At 50.4% G+C, this 16572-nt stretch overlaps 3 protein-coding genes across 4 annotated transcripts; 2 read left to right on the forward strand and 1 right to left on the reverse strand.

Moving 5' to 3' along the window:
• The first annotated feature begins 783 nt into the window (after positions 1-783).
• On the forward strand, positions 784-2200 carry LOC121404996 (neurofilament heavy polypeptide-like). Its single transcript, XM_041595484.1, has 2 exons — positions 784-2110; positions 2173-2200. The coding sequence occupies exons 1-2, from the start codon at positions 888-890 to the stop codon at positions 2198-2200; spliced, it is 1251 nt and encodes a 416-aa protein (XP_041451418.1). The 5' UTR covers positions 784-887.
• Positions 2168-5329, forward strand: LOC111065113 (chromatin assembly factor 1 subunit A). Its single transcript, XM_022353109.2, has 3 exons — positions 2168-3195; positions 3267-3439; positions 3503-5329. Exons 1-3 carry the CDS (start codon positions 2271-2273, stop codon positions 4658-4660), a joined length of 2256 nt encoding a protein of 751 aa, XP_022208801.2. The 5' UTR covers positions 2168-2270; the 3' UTR covers positions 4661-5329.
• A 1764-nt stretch (positions 5330-7093) lies between these two features.
• On the reverse strand, positions 7094-16138 carry LOC111064947 (DENN domain-containing protein Crag). 2 transcript variants are annotated; one of them, XM_022352820.2, is made up of 13 exons: positions 15670-16138; positions 14157-14537; positions 13534-14080; positions 13295-13445; positions 12749-13234; positions 12361-12681; positions 10801-12281; positions 10417-10737; positions 9997-10077; positions 8565-9018; positions 8024-8485; positions 7735-7919; positions 7094-7653 (listed from the first exon to the last, which is right to left on the reverse strand). In XM_022352820.2, the coding sequence occupies exons 2-13, from the start codon at positions 14455-14457 to the stop codon at positions 7335-7337; spliced, it is 5109 nt and encodes a 1702-aa protein (XP_022208512.2). In that variant the 5' UTR covers positions 14458-14537; positions 15670-16138; the 3' UTR covers positions 7094-7334. The 2 variants fall into 2 exon arrangements, with proteins under 2 accessions (XP_022208512.2, XP_022208513.2); XM_022352821.2 differs by lacking the exon at positions 9997-10077.
• Positions 16139-16572: the final 434 nt, after the last annotated feature.

Raw genomic sequence — 16572 nt, forward strand, 5'->3', positions numbered from 1 at the left:
AGTACATACGCATAGAAGATACTTGGTTGACCAACAACACTGACGTAACATTTAGTCAACATTCAAATTTTATGCTTTGGCCGTTTTGAACCTTAATATGTAAACAATCCAATGAAAAAGAGTTCTAAAAACTAACCAATCCTGAACAAAATGTATGTATATATCGGATAAAATTATTTGTTTACGGCTGAGAGGGCCAACTATCTAGTAATATTAAACTGAATATCAAAATTGACGAATTTCATATCACAAAATATCACGGTATGGCAGCCCGCAGCAACTACGAATTGCACGAGTCTGGCAACGCCACAAAACGACGACAAATTCGTTTTATGCTGTTTTTTTTTTGGAACCTTAATATGTAAATAATCTAATAAAAAGGACTTCTGAAAACTTGCCAATCTCTTGAAAAATGTATGTATCTATCGGATAAAATTATTTGTTTAGGGCTGAGAGTCCCTGCTAGCTGGTAATATTAAACGGAATATCAATATCGAGGAATATCAACGTCGAATGTATTGAAAACACAATCGAAACTATCGTGATAGTATCGGGCTGAAATAATTATTAAACAACCATTGAAACCTTTTAAGAACTTGTCCATTGTAAAAATTAGATGTCACCCGTCAGTTTGTTTACAAATTTGTCTTCGTATTTTAGAGCAGCCAATCCAAACATATCAAAAGCGCAACAACTGTAGCTCGATACTATCATGATAGTCGCAAAACCATCGATAGTAGCGGCTAGCAGAAAAACATCGATACTATCGATAGTGCCTTCGATGGTTTGACACCTCTAGCTTGTATGTTTCCCGCGGTTTCCATCAAAAAATAAACTAAGGAAAAGCGGCAAAATTTTACAAGAAGAACATAAGGAAACGCTTGAATATGCCCGCCGGCACTATCCACACACCAAGCAGTAAAACTAATACCAAAGATGCGGTTCAGAAACCAGCGGAGCGCACTTGCACCACTGGCAGCGGTGGCAAGAAGCTGGTCCAGACACGTCTCCCCTTCAAGCTGATCACCCCGGTTGCATCAACGACAGCAGCAGCCACCTCCACGTCTTCCAGTACCAGGGCCCAGCCCGATGGCGATGCCCTGACATCGGAGGAGCCTCCGGCACAGGAGCCACGCAAGCGCAGGCTCTCGTACAGCGAAGAAAAGAGCAGCAGCGATGACACCCCGCAACTCGATCAGCAGCGGCGCTCCAACAGCAAAGAGAACCTGGCCGTGGGCGCGGCTGTGGCTGTGGGAGCTGTCAAGAAGCCGAAGATCTTGGAAGTGCTGGCCATGGCCGAGGAAATCATCGAGCTGGACGACGATGACGACGCAGACGAGGACATTGATGAGAAGGAGCAGAAGGAGGAGAAAAAAACTTCAGCGCCAGCGCCAGCTGGTGCCAAAGCAAAGATTCAGATCAAGCCGAAGGCCAAGCCGAGGCCCAGGGAGAAGGCCACTACATCGCCCATACAAATCAAGCTGCCGCTGCTGAGCAAACGCGGCTCCAAGCGGCGCAAGTCCGCCAAGATTCCGGAGGAGGCATCCGCCAAAGAGGTTGCCCCCCAAGTGGTGCCAGTCAGCGAGAGCGACTCGTGTGATGATGTGGAACGCATTGCCGAGAAGGTGCATTCCCCAAAGCGGCTGAAAGTGATGCTGCCCAAAAGCAAGAAGACTGATCCAGATCCAGATCCAGCGGCAGAGAAGTGCAAGAAAGAGGAGGCGACACAGGCAAAGACAGTGGTAAACGGCAAGAGGGAGCTTGAAACGGTGGAGCAAAGCAAGGAGGAGGTGCTGAATGCTGTGGAGAAGATCACGGCGGAGGTTGTACAAACTGTGGAAGAGATTACGGAGCAGGAGAAGATCAAGGAGCAGAAGAGCAAAGGGGAGAAGGCAGAAACGAAGGTCAAAGATGCCCAAACATTGGCAAGCTCCAAGAAGGGGGATCAGCAAAAGGCCGAAAAGAACAACAAGTCACCGAAAGCCAAGAAACAGGACCCCAAATCGGACTCCCCCCTGGAGAAGGACGTCCGAAAAGAGGATCTCGATGCGACAGGAAAGAGAAAAACGTTGGATCAACCAACAAAAAAGGCGCTGGACCAGCGGCCAGAGTCGGAGAACAGCCAGAACGAGGAGAAGCAGACGACAGTTGAGCAAACAGAGGATAAAACAGCCAGCCAGGACGATTCGCCCGACGATGATGATGTGGCGATTCTCTCCAGCAGCGACAGCGACCACGAGAAGTCCGATCAGTCCAGCACCGATCACGAGATGGAGGTGGATACTGACACACCCGACAGGGGCACAGTGGGAGTCAAGGAGAAGGCTAACAGACGAAGGAGCGTGCATGACGTCGCTGGTGGCGATGGTGACGGCGACCTGAAGGCCACGGGCCAGGCGCTGACGCCCAAGCAGCAGCGACTGTTCGAGCAGCGGCGCAAGGCGCGCGAGGAGAAGGAGCACAAGCTGCAGGAGGAGCGCCGCCTCAAGCAGCAGGAGAAGGAGCAGCGCGAACAGCAGCGCAAGGTGGAGCGCGACCAGAAGGAGGAGCTGCGGCGCAAGGAGCGCGACGAGAAGGAGGAGCTGAGGCGCAAAGAGCGCGAGGAGAAGGAGCGCAAGCGCCAGGCCGAGGTCGACACGAAGAACGAGGAGAAGCGCAAGCGCAACGAGGCCAAGGAGGAGGTGCAGCGCAAGCGGGACGAGGAGAAGCGCCGCAAGGAGCTCGAGAAGGAGGAGGCCGAGCAGAAGAAGAAGCGCGCTGCCGAATCCTTCACCAAGTTCTTTGTCCCGAAGCAGCCCAAGGGCTCCGGCTCCGGCTCGGGCCCAGGGTTGGACGTCTCCGCCACACTGGAGCAGGAGCAGAGCAGCTGCGACAGCACCAAGATGAGCTGCCAGTCGCTGGCCTTCCGTCCCTTCCAGGTCAAGGACGACATGCTGCTGGCCCCCGTCGTGCGGGCTTGCCTTGGCGGCAAGCAGCGCTCCCAGCTGGATGGCCTCTTCCGCGAGCGCAACGAGGATGCATCGGATGACGAGGAGGAACCCGAGGAAATTGGCCGCCGCAAGCGACCCAACCGCGCGCAGCTCTACCTGTCGGAGCTGGGGAAAGGCACACGCCAGCCCCTCAAGATGCAGCGCGACGTGCGGCTGCAGCGGCGCACCAAGGAGGAGGAGAGCGAGGAGGAGGTGCAGGTGATAGGTAGGCGGCTCATAATCTTGCAGCGTTTCTCTGTAGCTGGATATATCTAATCTATCGCTCCATTTGAGCAGATGATCTGACCAATGCCGGCACGCCCATTGAGCAGGAGGAGCAGGCCAAGCAGATGCCCAGGATGAGGGCCAAGTATTTGCAGTTTGCCGACAATCGTCGGCCTCCGTACTATGGCACCTGGCGCAAGAGGAGCCAGTCCATCTCCGCCCGTCGCCCCCTGGCCCAGGATAAGGTGAGTGGCAACTTTCTTCACGAGATTGAATGTCGATTGAACCTGTCCCCGTTCTGGTTGCAGGTGCACTTTGACTACGAAGTTGACTCGGACTGCGAGTGGGAGGAGGAGGAGCCGGGCGAGTCGCTGAGCGCCAGCGAGGACGAGAAGGAGCGCGAGTCTGAGGAGGAGTCCGAGGAGGAGTACAACGAGTGGTATGTGCCCCATGGCCATCTCAGTGACGAGGAGCTGCAGAACGATGGCGAAATGGATGACGGACACACGCGCGAGGCCCAGAAGGCCAAGCTGCAGGTGCTCCAGCAGGAGTTTGCCCAGGAGATGAAGAAGCAGACGAGAAAGATCAAGCCACGGCTCCTCGGGCCCGTCTGGCTGGACGAGAACGGCAACAAGTCGCCGCTGTGTCCGGCCATCTTTGCCCAGACAATCGACTCGTATGGCAGCTGGCAACTGGAGCCGGTCAGCATGGTGCCGCCGCCAGAGACGGTGCGGGAGGAGGCGGCTGCCACCGCCCCATCCAGCCCCCTGCAGCTGGACGAGCGGCTGCTGCAGCAGCTGGTGCGGCTCACGCATGGCAATCGCAACGCGAAGGCCTTCCTGATCTCCGAATATCTGGAGTACCTGAAGACGCAGACCGGCCAGGAGTCGCAGCTGCTGCTGCCGTCGAAGGCCCTGATCCGCGAGAAGTTCGATGAACTGGCCACCTGGTCGACTATGGAGCTCTCCACGCCAGACGCTGCAGCGGGCAGCAGCAGCGCGAAGAAATCGAAGAAGCCCAAGAAGCGCCTCTGCTGGATGGTGGGCCCCGAGATGCTCGAGAAATTCCAGCTGGCCGAGCTGTCGGTGCAGAATCAATGGGAGTACACGCTCACCCCCAAGATCACAGAGCCGGAGACGCCGCCACAGCACGAGCTTAGCCCGCCCGCCGAGCCCGAGCAACCACCCAAGGAGGGCAAGGAGTCGCCGGTGGCCCCAGTGGATGCGTCGAGCATGCCCAGCACTCCGACGCAGCAGGTGGCCCCCAAGAAGCGGATCACCCTGATATCCGGGCCCCGGGAACTGTCCAGCCCCGGCGCCGCGAAGAACGGCCTCATTAGCCAGTTCCTGCGCCGCCAGAGCGATGCGAGTCCCAGCAACAAGACGGCTCCGAAGAGGCCACCAACCAAAGCTAACGACAGTGCGGCGGCAGCGGCAGCGGCGGAGGTGGTGCTGCTATCCGACTAGCAGTCCTCCCACACGACAACTGGCCAATGGGACACATCCTCGTAGCATTATTAACTCGTTTTTTTGTATAAGTTATCATCTAATATAATCATATAATATCCACCGATGTACGTTTTGCTTGTATGGACAACCTCCTACCTACCCCTTACTCGTCTGTAGATCTGTTCTGTAGAATGCTTGATCTAAGCGTATGAATACCCGATCTGTAATTACGCCCATACGAACTAGATCAATTCCAATTCCACGATGAACGATGAACGATGCTGTCGAATCATTTTAACATTAACACAAATATAAATATAACAGATAAAATAAGCGAATGCTTATTACATTTACTCCTCGCATATTCTCTAGCATTCAAATAAATATGTACTTTACTTAACTTCATTATGTGTTCGCGTTCGACTCCCAACGTCCCTAATGTTAAGTAAACTCGTAAAGTTCTCATACTCGTATGTGCAACTCGTCTCTATGGTAGACGATCTATCACCTGTCACACACACTTTTCCTGTGTGTTCTGTCTCTCTCTCTCTGTCATCAGTCCTTGGAGCAACCGATCTATATACCTATGTCGTCCTAGGTCTAAGACCTGCTTATGCGTATGCATCAATCCTCTAGCCGCCTCTATCACTTCTATCACATATATTCCCCATATAAATGGCAATGGAAAACAATTTGGAATTTTATTTTTAAAACTTTTCTGTTTATTCTTTTTGACATTTTCATGTTTTTGTTTTTTGTGTGTTTGTTTTGTTTTTTTTATTTGCTTTTTGTATTAATTTAATTATTAAATATACAATTAGTTAAGATGCCCGACAAAAAAATTGATTGTGGCTGAAATATATATATGTATATGTATCTATAAGTGAGTGAGAGTGTGTGTACCTGTTCTGTCTTTCCCAGTCTGTGGCTGTGTGTGTGTGTGTGTGTGTGTGCGGTATGTGCTTGTTTTTTGTTGTTGTTGTTGTTGTTTGTCTTTAAAAACTTTGGACTGTAATTAACAATCCATCTAAATTGATTTACGATTTTGTTCATAAATTATTGCTAGTGTGTTTAATCGTTGTTTAATTGTTTCATTTGTTTCCTTTCCATTTTGTCTTTTCCCTAAATAATACCAATACCAATACCAACCCCATATATCCCCTCTTCCCATGTAAGCCGCAGCCAAAAGTTCGCTAAGCTAACTAAAAGACTCGACTTCGGGGAGCATTGTGAGGAAATCGCAACATCTACACAAATAAGAGCTATGTTAGTTATTTTGGAAATAACTGGAGGGAGGCGGATGCAAGCCAGCGTGTGTACTGGGGGAGTAGTTGTGGAGGGCAGTGGGTGGGTGGGGGAGAGGAGAGGAGTTTCTCACAATGCTTCTAATGATATAAAAGATCACACACATGCATGCATACATACATATAGACAAATCCAATGTACATGTATGTATATTCAGAAACATACACACACACATGTATCGTTATCGTTATGGTTATCGTTATATTATATATAATAAGGCAAATATGACGAGGGTCGAGAGTTTGAATCATGTTAATGTGAGGAAAACACTTATCCAAGTTAGGTTCTTCTTTTCTTTTCTTATTTGTATGTCTGTATACTGTACTGTACTGTATACAGTGCGTTTCAGCGATGCAAGGCAACAGTTCAGGCAACAAAGTTGCTTAACGATTAATTCCGACTCGGGTTATAGCCCCCAAAAAAATTAGATTTATAGATTTAGTTTTGGATCTCAGATTGATGGCTTAACTGAAAATCAGACAATGTAATCAGCTTAGAAGTGCTGTCATTGAAACCTAGATGTAATCGCTGTAATTACAATTACTGATGGGAGATGGGAGATGCTGTCGGGATGGTAATCGAAGGCAGTTTATGGAACTTATATCCTCTAGCCAAGAACTTAATGTTTGCAAGTGTTTTAGTGAATTACAAATGAATTATTAATGCATCGCATTTCGATGCTCGTGTTTGGAGATTGAAGAAAATTGAAAATGTTTTGCTACTTCGTGGAGATCCCATTCAAATACCAGAAACACTACAAGCAACAGTTGCTTCAGGACAAATAAAACGTAAGTTTTCAGCTTAAATTACAACAACAAAAAAAAAAGTATTAAAAAAAAAGCATTTAGGCATTTAGCATTTAGCATCTAAGGGCTTGAAACGCACTGTATATGAGTGTAGTGTGTGTGTGTGTGTATATTGTCACAGAAACCAGTCGATTTGGGGATGGAGCACACAGACACAAACACCGCCGCTGCTGCCGCTGCTGCTGCCATCGTTCAAAGTGCAACGAAAATTTCAAGTTAAGTACTCAATAATTATGTTCAAATATTTGTCAGTAAAGGAAGGAGTGTCTGTGTGTGTGTTTGTCTATGTGTGTCAGTGTTTGTGTCGTGTGTCTGTCTGCATGATAAGCGTTTTCTTCTTGTCAAAGTTACTCTTCATTCAAATTGTTTTCTTTCTTTTTTCTGTTTTTGGTCGTCTTATCCTTTTAGGTCTCCTCATCTGTATCTCCATTGCCGTCCTCTTCGTCAGCATCTGCATCTGCATCTCCGTCTCGATCTTCGTCCGTTCTCTCATCGCTCAGATCGGAGCCGGAATCGGGCTCAGAATCTGGATCTGGATCTGGATCGGGATCGGAGGCAGTATAGCCGCCATCCCGAGTGCGTCAGGGCAGCAGCAAGGGTCGAAAGTACGCCCGACAGAAGATCGTTGAGGCCGAGGGCGGCAAGTCCTGATTGCGGTAATACATATTGCATTCGCGCTCCGTCAGCTTATCGAAAACGGACGCGTACTCGCGATGGAATGTGGCCAAATCGACATTCGAGCGACCGATGACCGTGAGGGCCAGAAAGAGTATGTCCCGATAGAAGGAATGCGAACGCTCCACACCATTGCTCTTCAGCTTGTGCCGCTCGTTGGCCAGTCGCTTGAGGGGCGTGGCCAGATCATTGCATCGAATGGCCGAAATGATTTGCTGAATGACACTGAAATGGACAAGGGGAGTACAGGCTTAAATGACGTGGCTCTGTGGCTGAGTGGGATGGGATGGGATGGGATGGACATACTTCTTGTTAAGCTGCGCCTGATCGGTAAGCAGCGCCTTGATCAGGGGACTCGTGGTCGGCGTCTCCCTGTACAGTATATACATGGGCGGGCCACTGGTCTCGCTGTGCAGATTGAGATTGTCCCACAAGCACTGGATGTGCACCGTCTTCACCTTGCTGAGCGGATCCAAGTGCTCCTTGTCGTTCTGCCAAACATAAACAGAAACAGAACACACACAAAAACCGATTGAAACAGAGTTCTCTCTCTGCCTCCCCCTTTCTCTGGAGGAGGCTGGCGACTAGCACTTACCGGCACGGGCAGACTCAGCTCTGGCAGATGGGTCTTGCTTTCGATGCGCTCCATTAGCCAGAGCAGATTCCAATAGATGATGGGATGCTCGTCGACAAACTCGGGCTTGATCAGCGCCATGTCTCCCTCCTGCGTGAGTATATTCTCCAGCTCCTTGCGCAGCACCAACGGATTCAGATACGGCACTGTTAGGCTGGTCTTTAGGCTGCCATTGCCATCGCATGCGCTGCTGTTGCCGTTCGCCTGCTGTTCGCTGGACTCCCCCTCCTCCGTGCGGGCTATCTGCACGCTGAGGAAGGGAACGGTGAGCTTGTTGCAGGCATGGCAGGTGGTATTCAAATTGGAATCCTCTGCCGTCCAGCCGCTCATGATCTCCTCGTCGTAGACCAGCACCGAGCAGTTGTGGCACTGCGAGCAGGTCGTCAACTGGATGAGCACATCGCAGTCACGCTCCATGGAGCCCTGCAGAAAGAGGGGAAACGAGGCTTAGCGTATCATTCGTAGGATACAGAAGCAAGCAAGCAACGGAGCCAGCACTAACCTCTGTCATGGGACTGTACAGGTTGTCGGGCAGGGCCGGAAACGCGTGCATGTGCAGGGCACCGCTGGGGCTGTTCTCGCCCAGGGGCACCAGATTGTTGTAGCTGGATTTGCGCGACTCGCTTAGCCTGCCCCAGGGATCCAGGTCGCTGGAGACGCGCCTCAGTTTTCCCTCCTCGAGGCCCGCACTGCCGGAAGCATCGTGCTCCTCCTGCTCCTGCTGGTGCTGCTGGTGCGCACTATGATGATGATGATGCTGATGGTGGTGGTGGTGGTGGTGCGGATGATGGGGCAGGGCATGTTGATGGCCATTGTTCGTTTTCGTTGGCGTTGAATTGGCCGATATGGCGCCCTTGATTTCGTCAAACTTCTTGGTCAGCGAGCTGGCCGCATACTTGATGCTGCTCAGGGATCCCTGGATCAATTCGTTGGACTTCCTTCCCGTCAGACTGGGACTGTGGTGTGGGCGCAGATATACAAATATGGGAATATTTTTATTATTATATTTTTATTTTTATATGTACATATATATATTTATATATATTTGATTAGCAGATGCAGATAAAACAGAAAACAGATACAACGGAAAAAGTCATTTTGCTGCTGCCTGCAGCAGGCTGATCTGCTGCTGTGGATCCCATGCGGTTACGGATGGGTTCCACTCGCGATTAGCCGCTGCAGGCGGCTGTTATGGTAGTGCGGTGGTGCTGCGGCTGGATGTCGGTTGATTTATGTACATAGGCATATTAATATACATATATAATTGTGGATGCTATTAAGTGTGAGTGTAGGTGTTAGGTGTGTGTCTGTGTGTGTGTATGTGGCTTTTATCAAACCTTGAATTGCCCGCCACCAAAGAGGGTTTTTGTTTCACAGGGGACCATAAACCATTATTTTGTAACCATAACCAGAACCAGAACCAAAACCAAATGCGAATGCAAATACGAATACCAAAACTATTGAGAGTTTGCCACACTAAAACCAAAAACATTAGCTAATGTGTGTGTATTTTTCTGTGTGTGTGTGTGTGTGTGTGCATTATGGCTGAAATCCACGAAAGAATTAACTATTTCAATTTAATAATATTTCGTTTTGCTTTGAAAGTGAAAGAAATTGCTAATAAATCAAGAAATTACAATTCAGATTCCATTGCAAGTGGAAACATGTGGAATGCAACTGAAAACATATGTTTCAATTATATTTACAGGTAAAATCCACATGCAATACATGAAACTTAAAATTAGGAGCAACTATGTACTCCCAAGTGGATTCCAAGTGAAGCTTTGTGGAGTACAGCCCACACACACACGCACACATGTATGCATACATTTCTTTTGCATTGTGTGTGTGTTTTTTTTTAAATTTCTTTGTGTATAAAATATGTCGTAACATCTATTGATGGGACAATCAATCAAACGGATATCTGCACTTACCTTATGCTCGAGATATTTTCTATTATATTGGCGGGCAATTTTAAGTCTTTCTTAAGGGACAATCGTGCGGGTGAATAACGTCTACGATGTATATCGATATAGATAAGTAAAATTTAAATAAATCAAAAACAAAATCAAAGGAATATATGGCACAGAAAGAGATAGAGGGATAGAGTGAGAGTGAGTGAGTGTGAGCCAAACGGAGATAGAGATAAATCAAAGAAATAATCGAAAATTGCGACGTTTTTGTTTTGTTTTTGTGGTGTAGGTGGGTGGAATGCATGTGGATCGTGGTATTTGAGATGAACAATGTGGATCACAACAATTTCAAAGAAGAATACAATAGAGGGAGAAAAAGAGATGGGTAGAGGCGAAAGGGGGCGAGAGAGGCAGGAGAACATCCCCGATGATTGGTTTTACCCGAATGTAAACTTCAGCGATGATCCGATATTGGCCAGGCTGTGGGTCACACCACTGCTAGCCACCGGCATCGTCTCCGACCGGTGCATGCTCTTGCCGATCTGCGTCGACTCATCGAAGGTGGCACTGCGCTGTCCCCTGAACAGGATCGGCTTGTCGCTGTAAATGTTGCCATCTGTCTGCGATTGCGTCTGCTGCTCCTGCTCCTGCTCCTGGGCCAGCCCTTCCTGTTTCTGCTGTGTGGGCGTGCTCGTGGAGGAGTCCTCCTCGTTGAGGGCACCCAGCGGATCGTTCTGAGTCACTGGCGTGCGCGGAGATATTCTGTGGGTGGAACAAAACGACAAATAAATCAAGGGATTTCACTGGCAATCCACTCGCACTCACTTGGTGGGACTCTGCACACGCTGGTGCGCCTTCTGGGCACCCGACACACACTCATCATCATCGTCGTCGTCGTCGTCGTCGTCGTCCTCCTCCTCATCGGCCTCGTAGTCACCGCCAGTGTAGTGCAGATCATCGACCACCGACTCGGCTAGCTTTTGCGGTGTGATTGGTGAGGCGGCTGCATACTCATCGTCCTCCTCTTCATCATCGTCGTCGTCGTCGTCGTCGCCGCCACCGATTTGCATGATCTGCTTGCGCGCTGGCGGCGGCGGCTGCTGCAATGCCTTGGCCAGGATCTCGGTGTCGCCGGCATAGGCGGGCGTGTGCGGTGCACTCGGCTCCCCGGCCGTGATAAGTAGTCCGGCGGCACTGTTGACCACATCCTCGGTGGGCAGGGACTCGCTGGCTCCGCCTGCCACCGTCTGGCGCACAATGCTGCCCAGTTTATTCCTCAGCCGATCGAAGGCGGCAAAGTCGAGGAGGCCGCCGTGCGTGTCGCCCGAGGAGGAGGCCAGGCTGGTGCGCGACTGCCCGTCGACCGTCTCCAGGGTGCTCAGATTGTGGTCGTGCGAGCTGCTCAGGGACTTGCACACCTTGGAGGCGGCACGTCGCTTGCCCGCGCGTCGGAACTGGGCGGCGCCCAGGACCACGTTCTTGATGCGATTCCAGCGTATCTGGCTGAGGGTGGTGCTGTCGCTGGGCCACGTGGACTCCAGGACGCAGCGATTGTAGAAGCCGTAGGTGAGGGCATTGGGCTGGACGCCCGACCGCTTCATCAGATAGTGCAGGCGGACGGCCAACACGGGAAGATTGTGGATGCCGCACAGCTGCATCATGATGCGGTAGCAGAACTCATCGCAGGTGATCTTCAGCTTGCTGGCCCGCACCAGCACATCGTAGGCGGCGCGCAAGATGTCGTGCTCCTTGCCGGCGTGCCGCGGATCGATCACCATCGAGGGCAGGATGAGGAAGTACAGCGAGTAGCAGGTGGCCAGCAGGTACTTGGACCACGCCTCCGGATGCTGCTGACACCGGCTGGCCATCTTCTGGGACAGCTTCACCTCGTGCTTCGTGCGGCGCGCAATCGGGGAGCCCGGCGACAGCGAGGCGTTCAGCTGCAGCTGCAGGAACTTGGACATGGCCGTCTTTCTGCTCGTCTGCAGCAGCTCTGGCTGCAGCGTAAAGTTCTTGTAGGTGTAGGTGTAGGCACCCGCCCCATTGATGGACGCGGTTGCTCCTGCTGCTGATGCCGGGGTCACGCTGTCTGGCGGGAATATGTACTTGGTCCGCTCGCTGCTCTGGCCCGTGTCCCAGTCCACCAAATGCAGCTGGGCGGGCGTCTCATCGTAGGTGCCCACCTTCTCGGCGCACTCGTCGAAGAAGCTCAGGCCATGGTCCCCATCGGACACAAACGAACGCTCCTCAATGAAGCGTATAAACATTTGCGTTTTCATCATCAGCTCAAAGAATTTCTGGTGCGACTACACACAGACAGAAAGAGAGATTCAGAGTCAGGATTATTCATTTCTTTCCCGCCCCCACCGCCTAGCTAATATTTACCTTATCGCGTGAACGCAGAAATGCCTTTAGCTGGAATAAGGCACTTGGATCGGTGGCCCCCACCGATGGGGCCTTCGATATGGGCACCAAATAGTCGCGATAGCCGCGCAATATCGAGGCCATGAACAACAGAAATGCCTCCTGAATGCGCTGCTCCAGCACCAGTTCCCGCTTCCGCTTGCGTATGTCACGGTCCAGGCTGTTCGTCGAGTCATAGCTGATGGGCTTGGCATTCTCCAGTTCGGTGAGCGTCTGGCGGAGCAGTCGAGCGGCACGCTTCGGCAGCAGTTTCGGCGACAAATGTCGCTGTGATTCGCACAACTGCAAAGTGCATAAAAAAAATTTAGTTGCGAGTCCAAATAGGTGTCAGAAGAGATCTCATGCGTACGCTGATATTATTGGTGTCCAAGTCAATGCAGGTGACATCCGTGGGCGGCTCGTAGAGGTCAAAGAAACGCGAGTCGACACCAATCAGATACGGCAGCGGGGCATGCAGCACTTCGGCCAGCCCAAGGGGACACAGCGGTATGTAGGGGCACTGCCACTTGAAGGGAAAGAGCAGCGAAACGATGGCCTCGGCCACAGCCGTCAGTGTGGCCGGTCTGAGCGAATGTATGAGTATCTTCTGCTCGGTGAGGGCCAGCAGCAGCACATGCAGACAGTTGTCGGTGCCCAGATTCTGCAGCAGCATGTGAAAGCCAGCGCCACTGCGCGGCAGTGGCGAATCCTCCGGCTGGGTGAGCAATATCCGATCATTCGACTCGCTGGACAGCTGCAGATGTATGCTCGGTGCCGGAAAGGGCACCTCGTCCAGCAGCTGGGTTATATAGCGCTCCACGGGTATGGGTATATTGACGCCATACAAAACCATGCGCTGCAAAAGGGGAAATAAATTCCATTACTGAGCAAAAGAATTGCAAAAGATTCCACTTACATGCAGATACTTGAGCCATTTGTCAAAGGTGTCGCCAAAGGGATGGTGCGACAGCAGGCAGATCGCCTTGATCATGTGCAGCGAATGCTGTGCACCATTTTCCTCATCCCATCCGAGCTGTTCCCGCTGCTCTGCGGACAGTTGGGACTCACTAGAACACAGAAAAGAAACAGAAACCGAATCCGAAACCGAAACAGCATCAAACAAAGTTCGAAACGAAATCCGCTTTGAGAACTCACTCGTAATCCTCGTAGAAGGTGAGGGCCGAGCCATAGACCTTGTAGGTGCCATCGCTGACGGTCAGCACGAATGTGCTGAAGACCGGGCTGATGGGCTTGCGCTTCTCGGAGCCATTCACATGGGGCCAGGCCTCGAGGGAGGCGCCCATGGGCAGGCAGAAGAGCGGCACGCTGGGGCACAAATTGAGGGGGAAATCGTTGTGATCGACTGTGGGATAGCGCAGCAGGATCTCCGGCTTGTAGCTGATGTGCTTCGGGCGGTACATGGACTTCTTATAGCACAGATAGACGTCGCTGCCCACGTAGCCCTTGTTCAGGGTCTTGTAGATCAGGCAGAAGGCGTGCGGCGCCCGCTCTCCCTTGCTCTGGACGATGACGCAGAGTTCGGTGACCACCAGCTCGTTGCAGGGCATGTCGCCGCGTGCCCGACGATACGTGAGGAAGGTCTTGGCCGAAGAGTTGTTCACATTAGCCACACGACCGCCCGGTGTCTCGGCCACAATCTCGGCATCCGACATGATACGTTCATGGCCATCGTAGAGGACACCTAAGGGAGAGACAGAATGAGAAGTGTTATCTCTGCGTGGAAAAGGGGAAAGGGGTAGGGGTAGGGGTTTACCCACCTATGTCAACCAGTGGTGGGCGATCCTTGCCACGCCGAAAGTATATATAACACTCTGTGGTGCGAACAGAGCCATGATTGAGGTTCGCCGGCAGGCCGGTGGGCGTCTGTTCGAGCAGCTCATAGCCCTCGGGCACCTCCTCGCCCAGTAGCGGAAAGAAGACGCCAATGTCTGTGATGGGCTCAATGGTGCTGGCCGCCCTCAGTCGTCCCGAATCGTTGAATATGTTCTCCTGCAGCAGCTGGGGCTGCTCTGGCATTCCGGCCACCACAAAGTAATCGGCAATGCGTTTCTCCTCCATAGTCGTCGTCTACACAGCACAAGCACAAGCACAGCACAGCAGAGCAGAGTACAGGCAATGGCCGCCGCTGCTGCCACAAACTGCCAAAGCAAAGACAAGACCCAAAGTCGGGTGGGTTAATGCGTCTCGAACGAATAATATGGATAGCAGATAAGATAACGAAAAATAACCAGAGAGATACAGTGCCAAAGGCTCTGTTCGAATACGATTAATAATTAACTTTAGTTGCTATCTGCGCGATCTCGAATGGAGTTAAAGCAAACAACTGCCCAAAGCCGCGGTTTCTGACGGAAGAAATGCAACTGAACCGATCCCCTGCCCTGCTCTGGCCAGCTGCGAGCATTCCACTTAATTTACAAAATAAGCTGAGAACAGTGAACAGAGACTGTTTTCTTCCAGAGAAATGTGACTCAAGAACACATTTAAAATGTGCAAAAATGTTTTCCTTAGGTGGAAATGCCAACGATATCGCCAGCCGCCAGTCGACGCCACATGCCAGTGCCGCCATCGCCACCGCCACCCCATCGTCTCGCATGGCGCAAATTCTTTGTTTACATTGTTAACGTACAAACATACATATACAGTTTCTGGTACGCTGATAAACTTGAATTCGAATTAAAAGTATATATATGTAAACACACAAACACACACACGCACACACGTACTGCATGTAGATGTGATGGAATCCTAATTTAGTTGGGGGCAATGGATTGGACTTTGTGTCTGGCGTTTCTATAGGCGCAATATTTCTATTTGTTTTATTGGTACCCCAACAACAATGAACAATGCAACATAAAACTATTCTTCCGCATGTACCGAGCATAGAATACCCCCTGCTCCCACCAAAGCGATCTAATTGGTATTCCAGACCCGAATCTGAATGCCATGTAGGGAACGGACAGATGGGACGTAGAGGTCTTGGATCATGCCGTACACAAACGAACATATAATATACCCCATTGCCTGCTGTCAGTACAGGGTGTATTTGTTGGGAGAAACAAGTTCCGCACGATGATTCAACTTCCTCCGCTTCCGCTGGCGGTATTCAATGGCGGGGCACAAAAAAACACTTTTTGTGTTTTTTTTTATACTTTTTTTGGGCTTTTTGTTTGTGTTGATTTGCCGATGCGTTGTGTTGTTTTTATAAGAATGCTAGCCGCTGCAGCAGTCACAAGCGGCAGGGCGGGCACAGGGGGGCGGACTTAGACTTACGATTCGAGGCAAGCAGTGGGGTTCCTGTTTGTCCTCCGGCTACGGGACTGTGTGGCCTTCGATGCGCTGCTGCTGTTGCTGCTGCTGTTGCTTGTTGTTTGCCTTGGATTGCAATTGTCGCTTGTCGCTTTTATTGTTGTTGTTGTTGGTTGTCGCTTTTCTTCCACTACTTCACACTACGTTAATTTCCACACACCAACACAGCACAACACTCACACATTCACGCGCGCACACACACACACAACAACATATATGTAAAGTGCTTTCGGGGCTGGCTACTACTTGAGAGTTTTCTTTTACATCATTTTCGTAATGTTCCCGTTTCGACGCAATTCCGCGATTAAAGTGTTTTCGAGCAACGCCGCGTTGTCTCGCACACCTTTTGCTTAAATCCCCTCTCTCTCTTTCTCTCTAACACACACACGCGCACAAACAATTTTCGTAATGTTGTTGTTCCGTATATTTGCACTAGAGGTGTCAAACCATCGAGGGCACTATCGATAGTATCGATGTTTTGCTGCTAGCCGCTACTATCGATGGTTTTGCGACTATCATGATAGTATCGAGCTACAGTCGTTGCGCTTTTGATATGTTTGAATCGGTTGCTATAAAATACGAAGACACATTTGCAAACGAATCGACAGGTGGCATCTAATTTTTACAAGTTGGACAAGTTCCTAAAAGGTTTCAATGGTTTTTTAATAATTATTTCAGCCCGATACTATCACGATAGTATCGATTGTTTTTTCAAAACATTCGACGTTGATATTCCTCGATTTTGATATTCCGTTTAATATTATTAGCTAGTTGGCCCTCTCAGCCATAAACCAATAATTTTATCCGATAGATACACAAATTTTGTTCAGGATTGGCAAGTTTTCAAAAGTCCTTTTTATTGCATTG

The sequence above is a fragment of the Drosophila obscura genome, unplaced genomic scaffold (genome assembly GCF_018151105.1).
Source record: "Drosophila obscura isolate BZ-5 IFL unplaced genomic scaffold, ASM1815110v1 contig_73, whole genome shotgun sequence".
NCBI classification, from domain to species: Eukaryota; Metazoa; Arthropoda; class Insecta; order Diptera; family Drosophilidae; genus Drosophila; species Drosophila obscura.

Excerpts from the sequence above, each read along its gene's own strand:
- LOC121404996 (XM_041595484.1), top strand. The coding sequence starts at position 888 with ATGCCCGCCGGCACTATCCACACACCAAGCAGTAAAACTAATACCAAA. Across the intron at positions 2,111-2,172 it reads GCGCTGGACCAGCGGCCAGA|CCAGCCAGGACGATTCGCCC; the intron begins GTCGGAGAACAG and ends AGGATAAAACAG.
- LOC111065113 (XM_022353109.2), top strand. The coding sequence starts at position 2,271 with ATGGAGGTGGATACTGACACACCCGACAGGGGCACAGTGGGAGTCAAG. Across the intron at positions 3,196-3,266 it reads GGAGGAGGTGCAGGTGATAG|ATGATCTGACCAATGCCGGC; the intron begins GTAGGCGGCTCA and ends CCATTTGAGCAG. Across the intron at positions 3,440-3,502 it reads GCCCCCTGGCCCAGGATAAG|GTGCACTTTGACTACGAAGT; the intron begins GTGAGTGGCAAC and ends TTCTGGTTGCAG.
- LOC111064947 (XM_022352820.2), bottom strand. The coding sequence starts at position 14,457 with ATGGAGGAGAAACGCATTGCCGATTACTTTGTGGTGGCCGGAATGCCA. Across the intron at positions 12,282-12,360 it reads TTCTGCGTTCACGCGATAAG|TCGCACCAGAAATTCTTTGA; the intron begins GTAAATATTAGC and ends GTCTGTGTGTAG. Across the intron at positions 10,078-10,416 it reads TCGCTGAAGTTTACATTCGG|ACGTTATTCACCCGCACGAT; the intron begins GTAAAACCAATC and ends TATACATCGTAG.